Raw genomic sequence first — 20,953 nt, forward strand, 5'->3', positions numbered from 1 at the left:
CTCAAAACCTCTTCAACCTCTTGAGAACCAATGGAATGACGTGAATCCGGGGTTGGGGCGGAGGGATGGCGTAAAGGAAAGGGAAGATCCAATCCACCAGAAACTCGGCGCCCAGTGCACCGTTTGCTGGGAATTCCCTCGGAAAAAACTGTCTGCACGTCCTGTTGGACTCTGTGGCAAACAGATCCACTGCTGGGGTACCCCAGAGAGACAAGATCTCTTCTAGGGCTTCCTTGCACACTTCCCACTTGTGTGAGACTCTACCTGCTCACAGTATCCGCGCCAAACCGTTCTCTTACCCCACCAGATGAACTACTGGGACCGAGATCCAGTTTTCCAGCAAACAGTACCAAAGCAGCATGGCCTCTCTGCAGAGAGGAAGGGAGCACCTGTCACCTTGTTTGTTCAGGTAGTGCATGGCCATTGTGCTGTCAGAATCAGGACATGTTTCCCCTTGATAGACGGGGCAAAAGCCATTGGGGATAGCCTGATGGCTTGCCATTCCAGCCTTATGATGTGCCACCTGGCTTCTTTTGGTGACCAAATCTCTCGCAGCGAGTGCCCTGACCCTTCAGACAGGCATCCGTGACGACTCAGGCTTTAGGTCAAAGAGGCCAGAAGGGTTCCCCCGCCAAAAGATTGCCACGGTCCATCCACCCGTTGAGGTCGTGGACCACTTGTTTGGACACCTTGAGAGGATCCATGAGTGCCCCAAAGTACTGAGACCACTGACCCCTCAGAAGCCACAGCAGGGATCTCTTGCGCAATCTGGCCTCTGGCACTAGAAAAATGAAGGAGGCCATGAGACCTAGGTGGCAGAGAAAGGAAACTTCACCCTCCTAAATTTGTCTTTCCTCAAGAACTTGTTGAAGGCCCTGAGGTGCAGAATGGGACGGAGACCTCCTCCCTTCTTGGGTACCAGGAAATACCGGGAATACCAATCCGATTCTCTCTGCTCAGGCGGTACATCTAGCACTGCACCATTCAGCAACAGGGCTCTCAGTGATTCATGGTGCTCCTGTCCTGGTTGGATTGGGGATGGTGGGGGTCCGTTTGGTGGTTTTCTTACAAATTGCAGACAATAACCACACTGAATGGGCCGAAGAGCCCAGGCATCGGAAGTAATTCCCTACCACCGGGGCAAATGCTCTGTTAACCGTCCATCAAACAGTATGTTGTGAGAGGGGAAATCAAAGCGGCTTCAGAACATGAGTCACCGCTGACGCGGCCTGTTGGCCTCTAGAAGCCCCTCTGCCCCTTGCAGAGTGCGAGAAATGGTTCTGCCCTTGCCTGGCCGGTGGGACCTGCGCTCTCCTGCCACAAGGAGCATACTGCCAGTGGCCCCGTGCCCTAGAGGCGAAGCTGAAGGCAGGGTTGACCGGCTGCACAGCTAGGCCTAAGGATTTAGCAGCGATTTTGGATTCCTTACATTTTTCAAAGGAATTGTCAGCTTTCTGGCCGAATAGAAGATCCAGAAATTTAAATTGGACATTAGTCAAGAAACCAGATGTTTTTAAATAGGCCTGCCTTTTTAGCGTTACTGCTGACGCCATAGATCAGCCCACCCAGTCAGCGATGTCCAGGCCCGTTCGCAGCAACTGTTTACCCACCTCATTCCCATCTTTCACTAGCTGTAGGAAGCCCTCGCGCATCTCTCCTCCTGGGACATACTGTGCAGAATTTCCAACTGCTGTCCATAGACCAAAGCAATACTTGGAAAAACTGCTTGCCACATTTGTAGCATTAAGGGCCATACTGCCCATAGTAAATGCTTTCTTTGCAAAGGCATCAACTGTTTTGCTTTGCTGTTGGGAGGCAGAGTGGAAGTGGAAGATGCAGGTCTGGATGAGACAGTGGCAGCCTGCATAACAAGCCCCTCCAGGGAAGGGTGAGAGGAGACTAATGAAGGGTCTCCTCTAGCCTGCCTATATTTCCCAGAAATGGTGGAGATGATGGGAGGAATACAACAAGGATGCTGTCACATAATTTTTAAAGGATCATCAATGGGCGGGTTTAAAAGGCATATTGCGCTCTGTGGTGAGGCCATTATCTAAAATATCGTTACGGTCATAACCATGTATCAGCGCCACCAATTAATCCAATCCTAGCGTATCAATAACCCTTTCTACCAAAGCCCTGAATTTGGACATATGAAAATAGGGCTGGGGTTGCTAAAATTCGAAGTCTGGAGAGGTGTCCAGACCGTTGGTGTCATGGAGGCCTCGAGCCAGTTGTAAAAGCCGATTTTGGTTATCAAAATAATCAACCCCTCCTGTACCCAAGTAAATGGGGTCGACATCCCCCTGATCATAGGCTACATTACTGCCGAAGATACCTGCCATGGCATTGAACATTTTGGAGTTGTGGTCTGAAGGTTTTCTCGACAACCGTCGAGGGTTTGTGTTTCGGCACCGATATGGTGGATGTCGGTATCGATCGCAGTCAAGACGCCGTTGAGTCAGCATCCTTGGATGCACAAGGTTGATCTGGCTTCCATTGGACCTCTTTCGGTGTCCAAAGATTCATAGGTGCCAACGTTGTCGGTACCAGTGCACTAAGGGGTTGGACATGCTGAGCGCAGCTCTTGGCTCCGAAGCCTGCTGCATGGGGGGGGGGGGGGGGGGGGTTAGCAGCGCCAACTGTAGAATGCTTTTTAAACATGTCGAAGATAGAGGACTTGACGGTTTACCTTTATCTGTCGACGAATCGAGTCCCGACAGTGGCAGTGATGCGTTTTCTTCTTTCGGGACGAGGAAGACTGGCTCCTCGCGCGAGACTGTTTCTTCGTCCACCTATGTTCTTTTTCAGTAGTGTGTCTCTCACTTTCGGCCTCCGAAGACCGAAACACCGACCGCGCCAGTGAATTGGCAGGCAGTCGACCAAAACCGGGTTTTAAAGCTCAATCGCGCAGGGCTGCTTTTTGGCGCATGATGGACACCCATCAGTCCCATGACGAGGCACCAGAGACAACTCGCATGGGTCAGTGATGGACATTTGGTGCCACAGTCAGAACACCGCTTGCTTGAAACCCGATATCCAAGCGACCAACATCTCGCGTTGAGGAATTGAAAAAGCAAAACATTTTCTGACGGGAAAGCTGAGAGAGTCGAAGACTCGCCTGTGTTCCCATGCATCTTTACATCATGTCTGGAGCCGACTACCAGATGGCGAGCAAGATGGATTGACGGTCAATGGCCGAGTCGACGTCCACTACACCCCGTCAAACTGTTTATGAAGCCGCTGAGCTGGAGGGAATATCTATCAGATGAGGAATCTGTGGGAGAAAGGCAATCCATTGAGAGAACTGTACGTTAAGTAATGTCTCCTTCAATGGATTGGTTTTCTACCGCAGATTCCTCATCTGATAGACTCAAAGCAATAGGTGAAAGAGGCGGGCAGAAAGTTAGATTAACCCGTTTTGCAGCACTGACCTGCCAAAATGCCCATCAGTTATACGAGCACTAGCGTTTAGCGAAAATATTAACAGAGGACCATGTTGCCGCGCGACAAACATCCCTAACATAGACCCCCCTTTGTAATGCAGTTGACGCAGAGACCCCCTGCCCCAGTCGAATGTGCCCCGATGTCTGCAAGTATTTCCCTGCCTGGGGGCTGTTAACACTCCGCTATGCAGAAGATGATCCAGCGGAACAATGTTTTTTTTAAAGCACTAGGCATTTACATGCTAAGGAGAAGGCCACAAAGAGTTGGTCAGTTCTTCTGAACACAGACGTCCTCGCGATGCAGAATCTTAGAGCCCCATTAGGATCCAGGCAATGGCAACTATCCTCTTCCTTACAAGGGTGCAGTGGTGGGTAGAAGACCAGGAGGTCTATGCACTGTGATAAGTGGAATTCAGAGACTTTTGGCAGAAATTCAGTTCTCACCCAGAGCAAGACCTTCTCACGAAACAAAATGCAGAAAGGGCGGTGAGCAGCATTAGAATTGCAATTGACTCAACCGCCTAGCAGATGCAACTGCCATAATTAAGGCTGTCTTTAAGGAAAGGAGCCAAAAAGAACAAGTGCTCAAACAGAGTCGCCATCAGATATGCCAATACAAGATTAAGATCCCAATCTGGGACAACAAAGGGAGTTGGCGGAAACGTATTTACAAGGCCCTTCCGGAATTGTGCCATTTCTGGGATCGTAAAATATGAACCTTGATCCAGGGACCTCAAACACAGACAAGGCTGCCAAATATCCTTTGACTGTGGTGACCTGAAGGCCTGCTTGAGGCCAGTGACAGAAGGAACTCCATTATTATAGTGGTGAGGCAAGAGATGGGGTCAATCTCGCGTTGCTTGCACCACGCCTCAAATCTTCTCCATCTGCACGCGTATAAAGATCTTGTGCCCCTCTGTCAACATTCAGGGGGTAGGAAAACGGTCGACATGTTTCGGTTGGGTTCTCAGCGTAGGTAACTGATTCACTCGTATATTATGTTCAACCTTCTTCAGGACAAGGGAAACAATCGCCAATTCCATCGTTGTCTCAAAGGAAAGTGGGGGTGTGAGGCAAGGAAGCCTTGGGTCTATAAAATAGTGAGAAAAATAAATAACGATATAATCTCTGTTTCATAAAAACCCTTTTACTGAGTAAACAGCTGTCTAATGAAGCTGTGTGGCACCGGCTCACCTCCTCTGAATCTTTCAGTGGCTGGCGGACCAGTAAAATGGAATAAATCCCGTTGTGAAGGTTCTCAATTAATAAGCTTCACGTCGTATGTCCTGCAAAATGAGAGGACATGTATACTCATGAGATAGGAAAAATTAGAGTATGACAGACTATTGTGATTAATGTTAGTTGGGTCGGTACTCACTCAATTTGAATTGGTCAACAGCTCAGTAGAATGCCAAAAGAGATGTAAATTCGAGCAGAAGCGTAATTTGGACGCCTGCAGAGGGGAAACAAATAACACTGGACCCATAAGTATACGTTATCCCGTTTTATCACCGTTCAACTCGCTATTATTAAGCTGGGTACTCAATAGAGAAAGAAGGTTGCTTACTTAATGGGTTCCCTGGTTTGGTCCGTTTAGGGTGGAATGCCAATGGTCATATTTGGCCGTAGGTAACGGTGCCGCGAGGCTGTGGAAATAAGCGTAATACGCGGAATTACAATTAGGCTGGGGGAACGTGGGCTCACAGGAGCATCCCCATCCCTCTTTTACTCACCTTGTGCTTTCGTAAGCTCTCTCGTACGCGGTTGAGTCTTTACTGGCTCCTCCGTAGAATTCTCAGCATTACCCGCGGCGTCTAAACATGTGCTAGGAGTAACAGTAATCAGATGTTATCTCTGGTCTGGGTAGTCTAATCTCTTCTATTACATGAACTCCCTGCAAGACTTTTTAAGCCTGTTGTCATTGTGTGATCTTGGGTGCATTTGTGATCTTGGGTGCATTTGTGCCCTGCTCTCTCCAAGAGTGGGCCGGCTTATGGACTTTGGCTCACGAGTAACTTTTGACTTTCCTGCCTTGCTTAAGAGTTCCTAAGTATTAGTGTGGTGTATTTTCCTACATTCTGTCTTTTTGCCTCCCTTTTCGTTAACTTATTGGAGTGCCATCTATAGTTAAGTGCTCACCTCTGTCTGGAAATAAGTGGTATTAACTAAGACTTGTCTGATAAGGAATAAGGAGTGCATATATAATAATAGTAATTGTGTTTAGAGTGATTTACAATAATAGTGGAGTGTTTCAATAAGTGTTTTTAAATAAATAATTATATACCTTGATACCAAAGCTCTGGTAAGTGTTTGCTTGTGCTATTGTATCTGAGTGCCTATTGTGTATACTTTGCATACTGCCTAACTCTTCTTGAGGGAAGTCTGACTGCTCAGCCACAGCTACCAGGTAAATCTGGGTGGTACAGACTGCTAACAAGTGGGTTTACTGCCAACACCTGTAGTCCTAAATCTTTTGCAGTGGTCCCCAAGGGAACTGCACAGGTTTCTGCCTAACAAGGAGAGCGCGCCCTGGTCAACCAATCGTCCAGGTAGGGGTAGAAGTGAATCCCCCTCCTTTCCTGAGATGCACTGCTGCAACCACCATGAGCTTGGTGAAGACCCTTGGGGCGGAGGTCAATCCGAACGGCAGGACTCGAAACTGAAAGTGCGAGTCACCAACCACAAACCTCAGGTACTTCTTGTGCTTTGGATGGATCGGCACATGAAAATAAGCGTCCTTGAGATCGAGAGAAACCAACCAGTCCTGAAGTTGAAAGGCCTGGAGGACTTGAGAAAGAGTAACCATCTTGAACTTGTCCTGAGGAGCTTGTTCAAACCGCACAAGTCCATGATGGGTCTCAATCCTCTGTCTTTCTTCGAAATCAAAAAATAAGGGGAATACCATCCCCTGTTCCTCTCTGCTACAGACACCAGTTCTATAGCGTCTTTCTCCAGCAGGGATTGAATTTCCTGCGCAAGGAGCGGATCCAGACTCTTCAAAGAGGTTCCCTGGTGGATTGTCGCAAGGCCTCTGCCGGAAAGGAAGACAGTAGCCATGGGCTATGATCTCCAGAACCCACACATCTGAAGTAATGACACGCCATTCTACAAGATGCTGCGCCAGCCTTCCCCCAACCGGAGAAGCATGGGCCTCATGACTTAGCTGAAGCAGCTGCGGCAGTGCCTGAGGGCAAAAAGGCAAATGCTCGTGCGGCCTTGACACCTCGAGTACCTTGTTTTCCACCTCTGGCACTCCTAAGGTTGCCCCTTTGAATAGCAGCTCCTCTCGGATTTACTAAAGGACGAGTAATATTGAAAGGAACCTCCCCTCCATTGCTGTCCCCTAGGACAAAAAAGCAGAGGTTGGCAGACTGCAGCGCAGCGTCCAACGACTTCGCTGCAGCTTTGGAGGTCTGCAACCTCTCAAGACTCTCGTCAGCCTTGCTGCCAAAAAGATGTTCACCATCAAAGGGCATGTTGAGGAGGTGGGCCTGCACATCAGGAGCAAAACCTGACTTCCGCAACCACGCAAACCTGCGTATTACGGTGTTCGCCGCCATGGACCGGCTGACACAATCAACCATGTCCAGATCCGACTGAACGGATTCACACATGGCATCTTTGCCATCAAGCACGATAGCAAGGAAACCATCCCGTTCCTCCCCTTCGGGAATATGATCAGCCGCTAGGGAAATACAGCTCCACAGAGTGTGCGTGAAACGAGACAAGGTACAAACGGAGTTGGCAGCCTGAAGCGCCATACCCCCAGAAGAAAATACCTTCTTCGCCCAGCCATCAAAACGTTTGTCGTCCCCATCAGGAGGGATGGTATGGTACGACGCCTGCTTTGCGGGGGCCGTATCCGCCTGCACCACCAAACTCTCCGGAGTAGGGTGCGTTGTCAAGTAGCAGGGGTCGCCACTGGCTGGGCGATATTTCTTCGGCAAGGACTTGCTCACTGCCGGGAGACTCTCCGGAGAAGTCCAAGCCGCAGCCACCCTTCTCTGCAAGGCCATATGGAATGGCAGCACCGGGTCAGTTGGAGGATCTTGGTCCAAGATATCAGTCAGGTCATCCTGCTGAAAATCCCCAGGGGGACAGACCAACCCAGGTATTCAGAGACCCTCGACATGAGACGCCGATATGAAGATTCGGCATGCGTGCCAGGCTCCGGCCTACCAAACTCCACCTCCGGAGAGGTGTCTAGACCACTGGCGTCGTGCAGCGACTGACGCAGGTCCTCAAGTTGACTGTGACCAGAAACAATGTCATCAGGAACCAATGCAGGAATCTCACCTTCCTCAGACCCCTCATCCACCTCAGAAATATAATCTAGAGGCTGGAAAGAGGGTACAGAAAAAGGCACATAGACATGTTTAGCCTTAGCCATCGCCTTTCTTGGGTGTACCACCGTGCTACGGGGTACCTCTGACAAGGCTGCCTCGAAAGACGTCGAGGGCGTCGATGGAATGGGCGTCGACATCGAGTGTGGCGCCGACAGCTTTGATGGCGTCAACACAGGCCTCGAGGGTGGAGCCCCGAGCGTGTCTCTCAACAGCCTAGGCGTCAATGACTTCCTCGGAGGCGGGGCCTCGAGAGAGTCTGTCGACAACCTCAGCGCCACCGATGTCTTCTTCGAAGACTTCACAGAGTCTCGCGGTCACAATGGCGTCGATGACCGGGACCTGGAACGGGCATGCCTAAAGCGACCATCCTTGCCCGACCGGGACCTCGAAGGTGCCCGGTGGTCACGACGACTGCTCGAGCACGAAGGCGGACGAGCTGTGTCTCTAGCGCGGTCTCGACCGGCGTCCTCAGACGGCACGGCCGGAGCGGAGCCCTGCGATTGAAAAACCGCCAACATCTCCTTTCGGAACGAATCCCATTCCTCCGGAGTGGAATGCTTGTTAGGACAAGCTACCCCCCGACAGGCGGAGTCCTCGGAAGAGGACGGGGAAGGCGACCTGTGACAGCGCTTCCTGGAGTGCCTCGAGGAGGCAGAGGAATGGCGGGACCGACTCCCAGACCGAGAACTCCCAGACTCATGACAACGATGCAGAGAGTCGCCCCTCGAATTGTCCGTCGAAAGATCAGTGGAATGAAATTTCCGGGGCTTGGCCACCTTACCGACCGACATCTTCTTGCGCTCCCGCAAGGCCTTCGAAGTGAGCAATTGGCAGTCGACACAGTCGTCCATATCATGGTCCTCCCCGAGGCACCAGAGGCAAGCGTTGTGCGTATCCGTCAGGGACATCTTGGACCCGCACACCCGACACTTCTTAAACCCGGACCGCGGGGTGGAAGAAGCCGAAGACATCATATTTGTTATAGCAATGAAGAAACAGGTTTGAAGAACCAAAAGAACAGGATTCAGCAGAATTGAGGCGCGCCGAGATCTCCGAAGCGAACATGTTCGCAGAAAAAACGGAACTGAGGCTACGGGCGTCGTGCTTCCTACTTATAACATCCGGTGACGTCAGCTCGACGGAGGCCATTGAGGATGGCGTATCGACATCATCGATGCAGGACGCAGAAAGATTTTCCGAAGCAGCACAGCTGTGGTGATTACTGTCATAGATATGGAATACGTCGGAGGACCCAATCCCCTCGAAAAACCCATATGCAAGCCTGCAAAAGCGGGCGTTTTTGCGGTTGACGAATGGCTGCTTCCAAAGATTTTGCTGCAGCCTTTGAAACTTGTAGCTTTTCTAGACGGTCATCCGCCTTTGACCCAAATAGGTTAGACCCATCAAAGGGCATATGCAAAAGCCTTGACTGGACATCGCGGGAAAACTGAGACTTGCATAGCCAAGCCAACCGACTGATCACTGTGCTAGAGGCCATACAAAGGCTGATGCAGTTTGACGCATCTAGGCCTGACTGAAGGGATGGACAACCATCATTAATGAGGTAATTGAACCCATCTCTCGTCTCACCTTCAGGAATTATTTCTGCAGCTTGGGAAATTACATTGCACAATTGCCAGGTTTTTAAAATGGGTGTTTTCAGGACTGTATGGAAGGGCAGCACAGGCTCCTTGGGAGGGCCTCTATCTAAGATGTCTGTGAGATCATGCTGCATAATGTCCAGGACGCCCCCAACCAAAATATTCGATCACCCTGTTCATGACCGTTCTATAGTCCGCATTTGGGTGAGAATGGACATCTGGCGTGCCAAATTGACCTCAGGGGAGGGTATGCAGACCACTGGCTTTCTTCAGACAAGTAGTTAGGTTTTCCAGATGGGATTGATCCGAGATAAATTCTTCTGGAACATTAGAAGATTAGAAACACGCATACCCAAAGGGTAGGATGCCGTCTTCCTCAAATTGATCCAAAGGAGGTTACTGGCAGGCCCTGATCGCTAAGGTCAATGATCTACTGGGGAGACAACTAGAGCATGTTTGTTGGGCTTGCTCCTGGGGGGAGGGCGGGTGTGTGGATGAAGGAAAGGAAACAAGCTAAATAGCAGCTTTCTGGTTCTAGTGAAACGTGCATGGCGATAGCATGCAAAAGCTCCAAGGTCCCCAGCTCCAACGATGGTCCCAAGATACATTGAAGTGGGCTGCAGTGGAAAAGGCAATAGTGTGATAGTAAAGAAGAGAGGAGGACTGATGCCCTGTGGCTCTCTCCTCAATGACCGCCAAACATCACCAGATGATCTTCCTGCAACGCTCAACTGGTATCCACAAGGACGCCACCCAATCTGGCTGGACTGCTTCCGGCCTGGACCCACTCCCTCAGGTTCATGTTCTGCCGAGGACCCAGTCTGGAATACAGGAGTACTGATTTTAGCTTATAGTCCCTTTTTCCTTTGAGCCCACCTCCCTTGTGGAGCCAACGACCCCCTTAGTGTTTTCCTCACCTTGGTTTTCGATATGGTGGCCTCTCCGTCCTTCTGTTCTGTGCAGGGGTGCGTCGTGAATGGACGCGCCGCTACTGAGTTGCTTCACTGTTGTGGGCCCTGTGAGTCCAGTCCTGCTGCGACTCTTTCTTCAGGCAAGTCTGCTGTTTTGACAGCTTGTCCTTAATTGCAATTGCCCCTGTTAATGTCTTTCCTCCTCTTTCAGATGCGGAAGGAGTTCTGAGGAAGCCTGCTGGCTGGGGCTGTGCTCGAGATGGTACGTGAAAGCGCGGAGCGCAGCGTTATATGCTTTTCTTGCTGTTTGCTGACCTGTGTTGTCCCTCTCTTGCAGGCCGCTGTGATGTTCCGGATGGTAGCTGCTGAAAGGATGCAGAGTGTTGAGTAGATGTTGTTCAAATTGCCTCTGAAGAATTATGCGTGTTAAACAGTCTTGCCTTTTTTTCTTGCAGGCAGACGGAAGACCGAAATGGCCTTGACCAGAAGCAAGTTCAACTAAGGTAAGCGTGAGACTGCCGATGGTTGTTTAAATGTGAAGAATAAACGCTTATTGATGTTGCTTTTCTATTTTTTCCCCCAGTTTGCGGCTTCTAAGGAAGAGAGCGTGTGTTCGCCGAGAAGCTGGATGTTCTGGACACAGGAGTGGATGACAGAAGCTGGCTCGCTAATAGGTAAGAGCACTAATGATGTTCTTCATCTTCTTCTTGCAGGTGTCGGCCCGGAATGCTGAAGATGATCCAACAGGTCGTGGTGAACGTCATGCAGCGAGAGCAGAGCAACGCGAAGCGTGTTCTCCAGCTGGGGCATGGCTTATATAGCTTGCGGTATCCCAGGTGCCTTCAGGCTAGACCACACCCTAAAAGCTAGACCACATGGTTCAATTCTGGAATTGAACCATGTGGGGGCATCCATGTTGTGCCACTGCCATTGAGAGCTCCAGCTCCCCTTTCTGCCATATGAGCCTGAGAGTCTTGGGGGGTATGACTGGGCCCTTGGGTGCCTGATGAGACGCGATGGTGCGGCCCAGGGGGCCTGATTGTCAGGATGAGGGGTAGTGGACGTGACACTTCCTCCATGTACAAAAGAGGGTGGGAACATTGAGCATTCCATTGGGTATAATATGGCCCATGGGTACAACATAAAAGAGCAGAGAAACAGAACTGACTGACAAGATGCAAAGCTCATGAACAATTGTGACGTTTCGGAGTTGGAAAAGGAGGGAGAGGCAGAGGGTGTGGGGGAGGGGAAGTGGGGAGGAGATGGAAAAACTGGTTCAAGGGAAGATGACATGCATTACTTACCGTAATAGCATTTCTGACGATTCTATCTGCTTAGATTCACATGCTGTGCATATGGTCCGACATCCAGTGGTAACCGGAGAGTATTGTATCTTGTCTTTCGGGGACTGAAAGGGGAAGTCGGCATAGGCGTGTCTGTAACACTATCCCTATCGTGACGTGTGGTGTACTCAAAATCCCTCACGCGCCGAGGTCCCTCCGATAGTATTTTTTCTGCCATGAGGGAGCCCAAGGCTATAGTGAGTGAGTACATAAAGAGAGAAAGTAGTAAGACGTCCATGTTCCTTCCACCCCGAGTGGGGAGGCAGGGAGGGCGCATGTGAATCTAAGCAGATGCAATCATCAGAAATGCTATTACGGTAAGTAATGCACGTCTTCTGATGCTTGTTAATCTGCTTAGAATCACATGCTGTGCATAGACTAGCGAGCAGTACCCGGAGTTGGAGGTGTGTTGTGAGAAGGAACAGTAGAGAAAAGATGTCTTAGTACTGCTTGTCCCACAAGAGAATCAGACCTAGAATGAGTGTCTAGACAATAGTGTTTTGTAAAGGTGTGTACAGAACTCCAGGTTGCCGCTTTGCAAATGGACTCTAGGGTAACATTTGCAATGAATGCTATGGATGCCCCAGTGCCTCGAGTAGAATGTGCTCTAGGCTTGAAGGGCAGTTCTCTCTTTGCAAGAGTTTAACATAATGTGATGCATTTGACAATCCACCTTGAGATAGCTGATTTAGAGACAGGATCCCCTTCTCTACCAGCTGCCACTGAAACGAAGAATTTTTTAGTCTCCCTTAGTGGTTTAGTTCTTTCCAGGTAAAACATGACTGCCCTGCTCACGTCTAGTGTGTGAAGGCTTCTTTTGGCCATGTTAGTAGGGTTCTGGAAGAAAGTGGGTAGTTCGATTGATTGGTTCACATGGAACTTTGAGATGAATTTAGGCGCAAAACTGGAATGTGTGCGCAGAACTACCTTATCTTTGTAGACTGTAACAAAGGGGTCTAGGACAGAATGAGCCTCTAGTTCGCTAACCCTTCTGATAGAAGTGATAGCCAGTAGGAAGACTGTCTTATAAGTCAGGTCTTTCAGACTTGCTTTATGCATAGGCTCAAAGGGAGCTCCCATGAGCCTGGTCAAAACCACATTCAGATCCCATCCAGGGGCTAGATGAAAAATGGGAGGATAAATCCTCTTAACCCCTTCTATAAAGGCTTTAATCACCGGAATGTTCTACCACAATACCTTTTGTTGTGATGTGGTGTAGGCTGACAGAGCAGCCAGATGAACCTTTTGGGAATTGAAGACTAACCCAGTGTCCAACAGGTGGGTTAGATACAGCACAATGTTTGAGGGTGAGCAATCGATGGGATTGACGCCCTTGGAATTGCACCAGATGACAAAACGTTTCCATTTGCTGGCATAGCAATAACGTGTATTAGGTTTTCTCGCTTCCCTGAGTATGTCCATGCACCTCTGAGGGAGTTGCACGTGTCCAAACTCTATGACCTCAGGAGCCAGGCTGCTAAATTCAGAGTTTGTGGGCATGGGTGTAGGGTCTCCCCCCTGTCCTGAAACAACATGTTGTATGGGCAGGGTAGCTTGACTGGTGGGGAGAGGGACATTTCCATCAGGTGAGCGAACCAGGTTTGGCGGGCCCATATGGGGGCCACCAGTATCATTGGGACTGGTTCCTGGTGCATCTTGTGCACTATCTTGTTGAGAAGGGTAGTCGGGGGAGGGGAAAAGCGTAGACAAATTTCCCCGACCATGTTATCCAGAGACCGTTCCCCTTGGATCGGTTCTGGTGGTACCTGGAGGCGTAGTCTTGGCATTGGGCGTTCTCCTGAGTAGCGAACAGGTCGATCTCAGGGAAACCCCATTCTGCGAAGACGTTGGACACAATATCTTCGTGCAGTCGCCATTCGTATTCTTCGGGCAGAGGGAAATCTCTGCTGAGTACGTCTGCCAGAAGATTGAGTTCCCCTGGAACATGTTGGGACAACAGAAACATCTTGTGTCTGAGAGCCCATATCCAAATGTTTTGGGACAGCTTGGATAGCCCTGGAGAGTGAGTGCCCTCCTGTTTGTTCAGGTAATACATAGCTGTAGTGATGTCTGTTAGAATCAGCACTGTTTTCCCTTGCAGTTGCACCTGAAAGGCTTTCAAAGCCTTGAACACCGCTAACAGCTCCAGTAAATTTTATGGTTGGGCGCTACTTGAGGAGACCAAACTCTGTGCGCTGTTTGTTGAAGCAGATGAGCTCCCCACCCTGTAAGAGATGCATCTGTCGTGAGAGTGGATTTCACTGCAGGGGTGGTGAAGGTCTTCCCCTAAAAGAGGTTTTCTCTGGACCACCACTGCAGACAGAGAACGAGGGCTGGCGAGACAACTACCCATTGTCCACTGGAACCAAGTATATGCATAACGCCATCATCCCTAGCAAACGCACGGCTTTGCGTACCGTCACCTCCCGACTGGCTACATATTGAGGGATCTGAGAAAGCATGTTCAGAAACCTGTCTTGGAGGTGAAGACAAGACCGTCTTCCGTCCGAATTAGAGCTCCCAGAAATTGTTTTATTTGGCTGGGGACTAAACTGGATTTCTTTTCGTTGATTGAGAAACCCAGACTGAACAGGAGATCTACTGTTTTTTGGGTGTTCGCAAAACAAGCGTAGAACGAGTCCCCCGTGATGAGCCAGTCGTTGAGGTATGGGTAAACTGCGACTGATAGTCTGCACAGGTGTGCGGCTGCCACTGCCAGGACTTTGGTAAACACCCTTGGCGCCGAGGCGATGCCCAAGGGCAGTACCTTGAATTGGTAATGCCTGTCCTGGATCATGAACCTTCAATATTTCCTGTGAGCTGGCAACATTGAAATATGAAAGTATGCATCTTTCATGTCCAATGTTGCCATGAAGTCCCCTTGTTTCAGCAATGGGATCACCTCCTGCAGTGTTGCCATGCAAAACCTCTGGGGTTTTATAAACTTGTTTGCTGGGCACAGGTCTAGAACAGGGCGCATGGTGAGATCCTTTTTGTGTACAAGGAAATACACTGAATAAATACCCTTGTTTACCTGAAGAATAGGGACAGCTTCTATGGCGTCCTTTCCCAGCAGTGCTTCCACCTCTTGGATCAGGATCTCCAGATGGTCCGGTGAAAGGCGCTGCGAGCGCGGCGGTTTGAAATGTGGAGGTCGGGCGAATTCCACGCAGTAACTGTAGGCAACTGTTTTTAAGACCCACTGGTCGTAAGTTATTCCCTCCCATGCCATGAGGAAAGATGTTCATCGCCCCCCGACCGGGGTGACATGGGAGGGGACCTGGACTTGGTGGTAATTTCTGATCAGAGGCCGTGGCTCCTCTGGGATTGGGGCCTCTGCCTCTACCCTTGCCACGTTTCTGACCCACTTGAGGGGTAGTAAGTGGGGCTTCCAGATGTTTGATTTGTGTTGAAGTTACCCGTGCCGTAGTTGTTATGATCAGCACGGGCTTGCCCTCAAAAGGACCGCCGAGAGTTATTACCCCTCCTGGAGGAGGGTTTTCGGTGTAATTTGTTGCAGAGACTTTGGAAACAGCCAAAAAGGAGCATGAGACTCTAGTCTCATCAAACGCTTTCCCGAAGAGGTTAGTCTCCTCAACGGGTTTATTAATGAGGGAGGCCTGAGTCTCAGGTTTAAATCCTGATGTACGCCGCCAAGCGTGTCTTTTCAGTAGGGTCCCTTGAGCAAGAGACCTGCCTGCAGTTTCCGCAGTGTCCAGGGTGTTCTTCACAACGTTTTGGTTAACTAGTCTTCCCTCCATTACAATGGAGAGAAGCTTTGACTTGGCGGTCCGGGGACCTCTTGGAGGCCTTCCTGGAGCAAGTTCCATTGGGCATCAGCATAGCTGGCTAATAGAGTAGTATTATTAGCAACCCGTATAGTGTATGCGGCTGCTAACGTGACACGTTTGCCAAGGGCATACAGCCGCTTAGATTCCTTGTCCGGTGGTGATTCCCCCGTGGCAAGGGGTACCCCTGCCCTCTTTCGAGTGGTAGTCACTACCAGTGAATCTGGGATGGCGTGCCCTTTGATGTATAGAGGGTCGGAAGGGGAATGGCGAAATAGTTTTTCGACTCTCGGGTTCACTGCCCGTGTTTGAGCAGGTGACACCAATGAGGGAGCTACCCTTCTCTTAAAAGAAGAAAGGAGGGGGATGGATTGACTCGCCGGAGGTTTTTCCTTAATGATATCCTCCACGAAATCCTGCTCAGGTACCGCCTCTTGAGTGGCAATTTTAAAGTACTCAGCTGCTTCTTTTAACATGGAGTTGAATGCCATTTGGTCATCTACAGGAGAGGCCTGGCGAGCCGGGGTGGACGGAGGAGTCTAGGCACAAAATATCAGAGTCGTGATCTTGCTGTGTCCATGGGTCCTGACCTTCCTGCTAGGTTTCCTCCCAGTTGTCCGTAGTATTCTGTTGGTCTTCCTCATAGTTTTGCAGAAAAGAAGCTGCTTCTTCTTCATTATAGATGTCTCTGTATATGTCCATCTGGACCACGTCTTCCTGTTGGAAAACAGATGACTGATCTTCCTGAATTTGAAGGTTAGGGTCTACCCGAGCCCTTTTCGGGGGAGGAAGATCAGAAAAACTGATAATCTGCTCCAGCCGATCCACACACCCTTTGAATTTTTCTGTAGTCCATTTAGAGGACCCAAACGGGCCTGCGTGAGGAGAAACAGCATTCTCTGCCCTGCGCTTCGAAAGGAGTCTCTCAGGGCGTCGGAAAGAGGCTCTTGACTATCCTCGTAAGCGTCGTCAGAATCGGGAACCAAACCGCCGAAATTATTTCCGCGGCTTGTCCCATAACCTTAGGCGGGGCCAAGGTAAGACCCCACTGCCGCCGTAATTCTATCGATGCTGCTTACGATAGACGCCGAATCATCGTGAGACAGTGGCTCCGATGATTTATCGGCAGGTGAAAACCTTCCGCGGCACTAGAGGGCATTGCGGTAGGTTTTCCGGGTAGAGGACTAGCCGTAGTTTTCGGGCCTATCGAGGCCTTAGAGACCATTGAAGCGTCGGGCTCCTGCGCTTCGGCGCGTGTAGGTTTCGGAGTAGCGCCTTTAGCTGGTTTAGATTGCCCAGTCGCAAAACGCTGCTGCGGATGCGGGGAAGGCTTTGGATCTGAACGATCCGAGGGAACAGGTGAAATTTTCGGCGGCCCACTTGGCGCTTTTGCCTTTTTCGACGAAGACGTCAAAATCGGTGTAGGGGTTGTGTGCTTAGTGCGATGCGCATGTACGCCCCTGTCGCCGGGTGTTATCCCTGTAGCAAGACCAGAGTCAAGCCTTAAAGGGTCGGGGACGGGCGTGGCAGACCTAGAAGTGTCCGACTGAAGGTCTATAACATCCGTAACGGATGTTTGGTCATCCGAAGTACCCCCGTCACTTTCAGCGGGTGTGGCGGTGGGGGAAAGGGGTTCCACATGTGACATACTGTACGCGTCCCACAGTTTTACACAGCGCTACTTAAGGGTTTTAGGCCAAAGGATTTTGCACGCCGCTTCTCGTCGTGCTCCAGGGGGAGATAGGCATTACACGTCCTGTGTTCATCCTTCCAAGGATATCTGACCCTACACTTAGGGCAGAATCTAAAAGGAGTCCTTTCCATAGCTACAGGGAAGGATGACCAGACCAACAGGGAAAAGAGGGGAAAGGAGGAAAGACATACCGACAATATGGCCACCCCAACCCCACTCTCCCTACTGTATAGGTCGGCCAGAGGGCCCGACCACGTGGAAAATCCGGCCGCCGAATCTTAGGCGCCGAAATCCACAGCCGAAGATGAATCCCCGGTAGTCTTTGACGAAGATGTTCTTGTTGGGCGAAGTAACGTAACGGGGAAAAACCGACAATTCAGTAAAGAAAAACAATGTCTCTAGTAAAAGCTCTGCTATGGGGCGACCATTTATCTGAGGGACCTCGGCGCGTGAGGGATTTTGGGTACACCACATGTCACGATAGGGATAGTGTTACAGACATGCCTATGCCGACGTCCCATTTCGGTCCCCTAAAGACAAGATGCAATACTAGGCAGTTACCACTGGATGTCGGACCATATGCACAGCATGTGAATCTAAGCAGATTAACAAGCATCAGAAAATAGGTTTATGCTTAATCCGAGAGTGGGCAAGGGTAAAGGGAGGGCAGGGAGGAAAAGGGATAAAGAAACACGTTTTATTGCTGTTGACATGTTTTATTCCAAACTCAAACATTTCAATCAACAAAAAAAGAAATGTACCCAAAGGATTTGAAGAAATCAGTCTTTTACTTAGGTTTAAAACTTGAAAATGGCTCAGATGTTGACGTTGAAGAACCCTTTGACTCCATCAAGGAGGCAGTCCCAGGAGCTTTTGGCTTCGATGTTGTATCAGTGGTCAACTCTACTCGAGGCGAAATCCCTGAGGTCTTGAGGCTCTGTCTTTTTGGTGCGGGGTCAAAGCCTTACTCGATTCCCTGCCGGTCTTGGTAGATGCAGTGCAATCAATATACTATTTTGGCTCTTTTAAGGGACCAGGAGTGGCTGCCTTAGAGAATACTTCCATCATTTTTTCACTGAACTTTTTCTATTCGGCCACAGCGATCTTATTGGGAAATCGTAAATGAAACTTGTCGGGCGAGAAGTTTGAAGATGAGGAATGATGGCATTGTTTCTTCCGACTTCCTCCATAACAATGAAGAGTGACGGGAATTGCTCCTGGATCTCGATCGTTTGGAATGCTTAGCGCATTCTTTGGGCCTTTCTGGAGACTCATCTCTGGTAGAACTTCTACCTTCAGAAAATTTTCCCTTTGAAGTTGTTGAAAACGGAGACATGGAAACAGACTGACCTGGGGAGAGCTTCGACCTTCTCTCCTTCAGGGTCTTAGTGGTCATTGATTGGCAGGAGCCGCATTCGATGACTATGTACTTTGCCGAGGCACCAGAGACAAATTCTGAGCGGATCAGTCATCGGCATCTTCGAATCAGTGTTCACATTTATTATAGCCTCTATTTGGCCTAGACATTGTGAATAATCACAAAAAGAACGACAATAGTCGAAGAGAATCGCTGAGGTGCGGGTGGAGAAACTGAACTGAGGCAATGGGCACGGTGCATGCTATTTATACTATCACTAACATCGGATCTGGACGCAGGAATGGTAACCGTTGAGGAAAAGTCAACTTGATGCTGCAAAGTGCCCTCTGTTGTCGAAAAACATTTGGAGACTGCAAAGTAAGATACAAATAAATCTAAGATGTGGAATCCATGGGAGGACACAATCCATTACAAGTAGCCCTCATGTTCACCGTAAGCCCTTAACCTTAATTACAATAAGTAAATCAATGATTGGCGGTATCCTCTTTTTTTCTAATTGTGTCCAAAAAGCTGATAAACCATGAAGACTCAAATAATGTGGCATAAAGAGTGTAGACCAGTTTCAATTAGATCCTGCGAAATATATATTTAGAACTTCCGAAAGATAATTTTCTTGAATGTACCGTTAACCATGAGATTTATATAGCAATGCATAAAAAAGATAAAATACCTGCACTGAAAAACAAAACTGTCAAAACAATGATAAATAGCTAACATGCTGCTAAATATACTTTAAATTAGTTTATTGAACAACTAGGTTCCTGTGAGCGTTTCATGTCAACGAACAAGCCACAGAGGAAACACAATCGCTCATAACTAAAAAGAATATCTTTTCAAATTAAAGAAGCCAACTGTACCTTGAGAAGCCACCTTATTGTGTCCTTGTGCATTTCCAAGTGGGGAGCATTTTGCAGCGTTTCAAGCATTGCTAGTATGCTTGGGGAAGTACTTGAAGTTACACCAGGCCCTTAATTGTGGATCAGAAAGAAGAGAATATATTTAAAATGTCTTTATATTTCAGACACATACACCAGTATATCAGCACATTTTAGATAGAGGTTTCTGTTTTTAAAATGAAAAACATTTACCAAAGGAAGGCAGATTACGTAAGTGGTCTTGTATAGCACCCTAACAAACCGAAGGGCACAGACTTTGAATGGGTCTTATTTGGGTGATTGATTCCCACACTCTGGTTGGTGTACCTAAGACACTAATCTAGTACGGTCTCTTTGTTAAATTTTAGATCATAATACACATGAATATACCTGATACTTTTGTAAAATGACAGACATTTGTATCAATATGACTGAATCGAACTAGCTTGCTTTCGCCGAAGAACTGGTCAATACAATATTGGCAGTGCCATCCTTAATTGGAGGTATTCCAGTGGCACACTTGGTGACTAATAGTGATGACTGGAATGAGCTAGAAGGACTCAAAAAGAAACTGATAAGGACCGAATTACATGGTCTTTTGATGACTGAATACTTGCGAGCCCAAGCAGATCCAGATGGCCTAATTATCAGAATAGAACCGCAGATCTTCCTTGATCATATCCAATTCCGCAAGGATTGGCGCTTTGTTGCCAATAAGTGTGCCATAGATTGGTTAATTCTGATTATCAATACAGCCAAGACAGTGTCAACAAAACCTATGGCTGAAATAGAACAGAAAATTGACCAACTTAAATCCACAGCAATTCCGGAGACTTATGAAAAAATTGGAACATCTAGACATGATCATAAAATAATTCAAAGAAATAAATCTTAATAAGAAAATCTAAAAACTCAAGTAAGACATCACAGCCTTCACACATGAACGGACATATGTACGTTATGGACAGCTATTACGATGACACCACTAATATCCAGCCACAACAGCCAATTCATCTACCTCGTAGATGGCGACAACCCAGACAAAATCAGAGACTTAACACACCAGCCGCATGGAGTTTCTCCAGCGGAAGCTCTGACGACAACAGCAGACCTGGTACTTCCAGTGGAAATGATCGGAATAGCTCCAGAAACCGAGATCAATCTGGGGATAGGTGTGTCCAATTCCAAGACAAACAGAGAGGACAAGACCCAACAAGGAAGCCTTTTTTATACCAAGGAGGCATGGGGAAGGCTGAGGGAGAGGACAAGATCAAAACTCACCTTGCATCACGAGAATCAGGGGGAGAGGGCTGTTGCAGCAACACAATTATTAGTGTTAAATCTATCCAAGCACCCCCCCTTGTCTAAATCTGAGGAAAAGGTTCTACAGAAAGGGCTTAGATGTGTTTCCACAGCCCACTATGATGGCTTCCAGATGAGAATAGAACTCTCAAAAGTAATGAGGAAAATCTGGCTTTGACAATTCTTTGGCGAACAAGACGCTGGCCCTGGAGCAGAGACACAGAAAGCCACCACTGATCTCCATCCCAAATCCACCTTTTACCCCCATAACAT

General features: G+C 48.8%; 1 protein-coding gene across 3 annotated transcripts in view; it reads right to left on the reverse strand.

The window, feature by feature from the left end:
* Nucleotides 1-20,953, reverse strand: part of UBR2 (ubiquitin protein ligase E3 component n-recognin 2) — a 2,523,611-nt gene that overhangs the window by 1,043,571 nt on the left and 1,459,087 nt on the right. For all 3 annotated transcript variants that reach the window (XM_069608499.1, XM_069608498.1, XM_069608497.1), the window contains one exon: nucleotides 19,361-19,470. In XM_069608499.1, coding sequence (XP_069464600.1) covers nucleotides 19,361-19,470 — 110 coding nt within the window. The remainder of the gene's footprint in view (nucleotides 1-19,360; nucleotides 19,471-20,953) is intronic.

Source organism: Ambystoma mexicanum, chromosome 4q, assembly GCF_040938575.1.
Source record: "Ambystoma mexicanum isolate Mex_15411 chromosome 4q, UKY_AmexF1_1, whole genome shotgun sequence".
NCBI lineage: Eukaryota > Metazoa > Chordata > Amphibia > Caudata > Ambystomatidae > Ambystoma > Ambystoma mexicanum.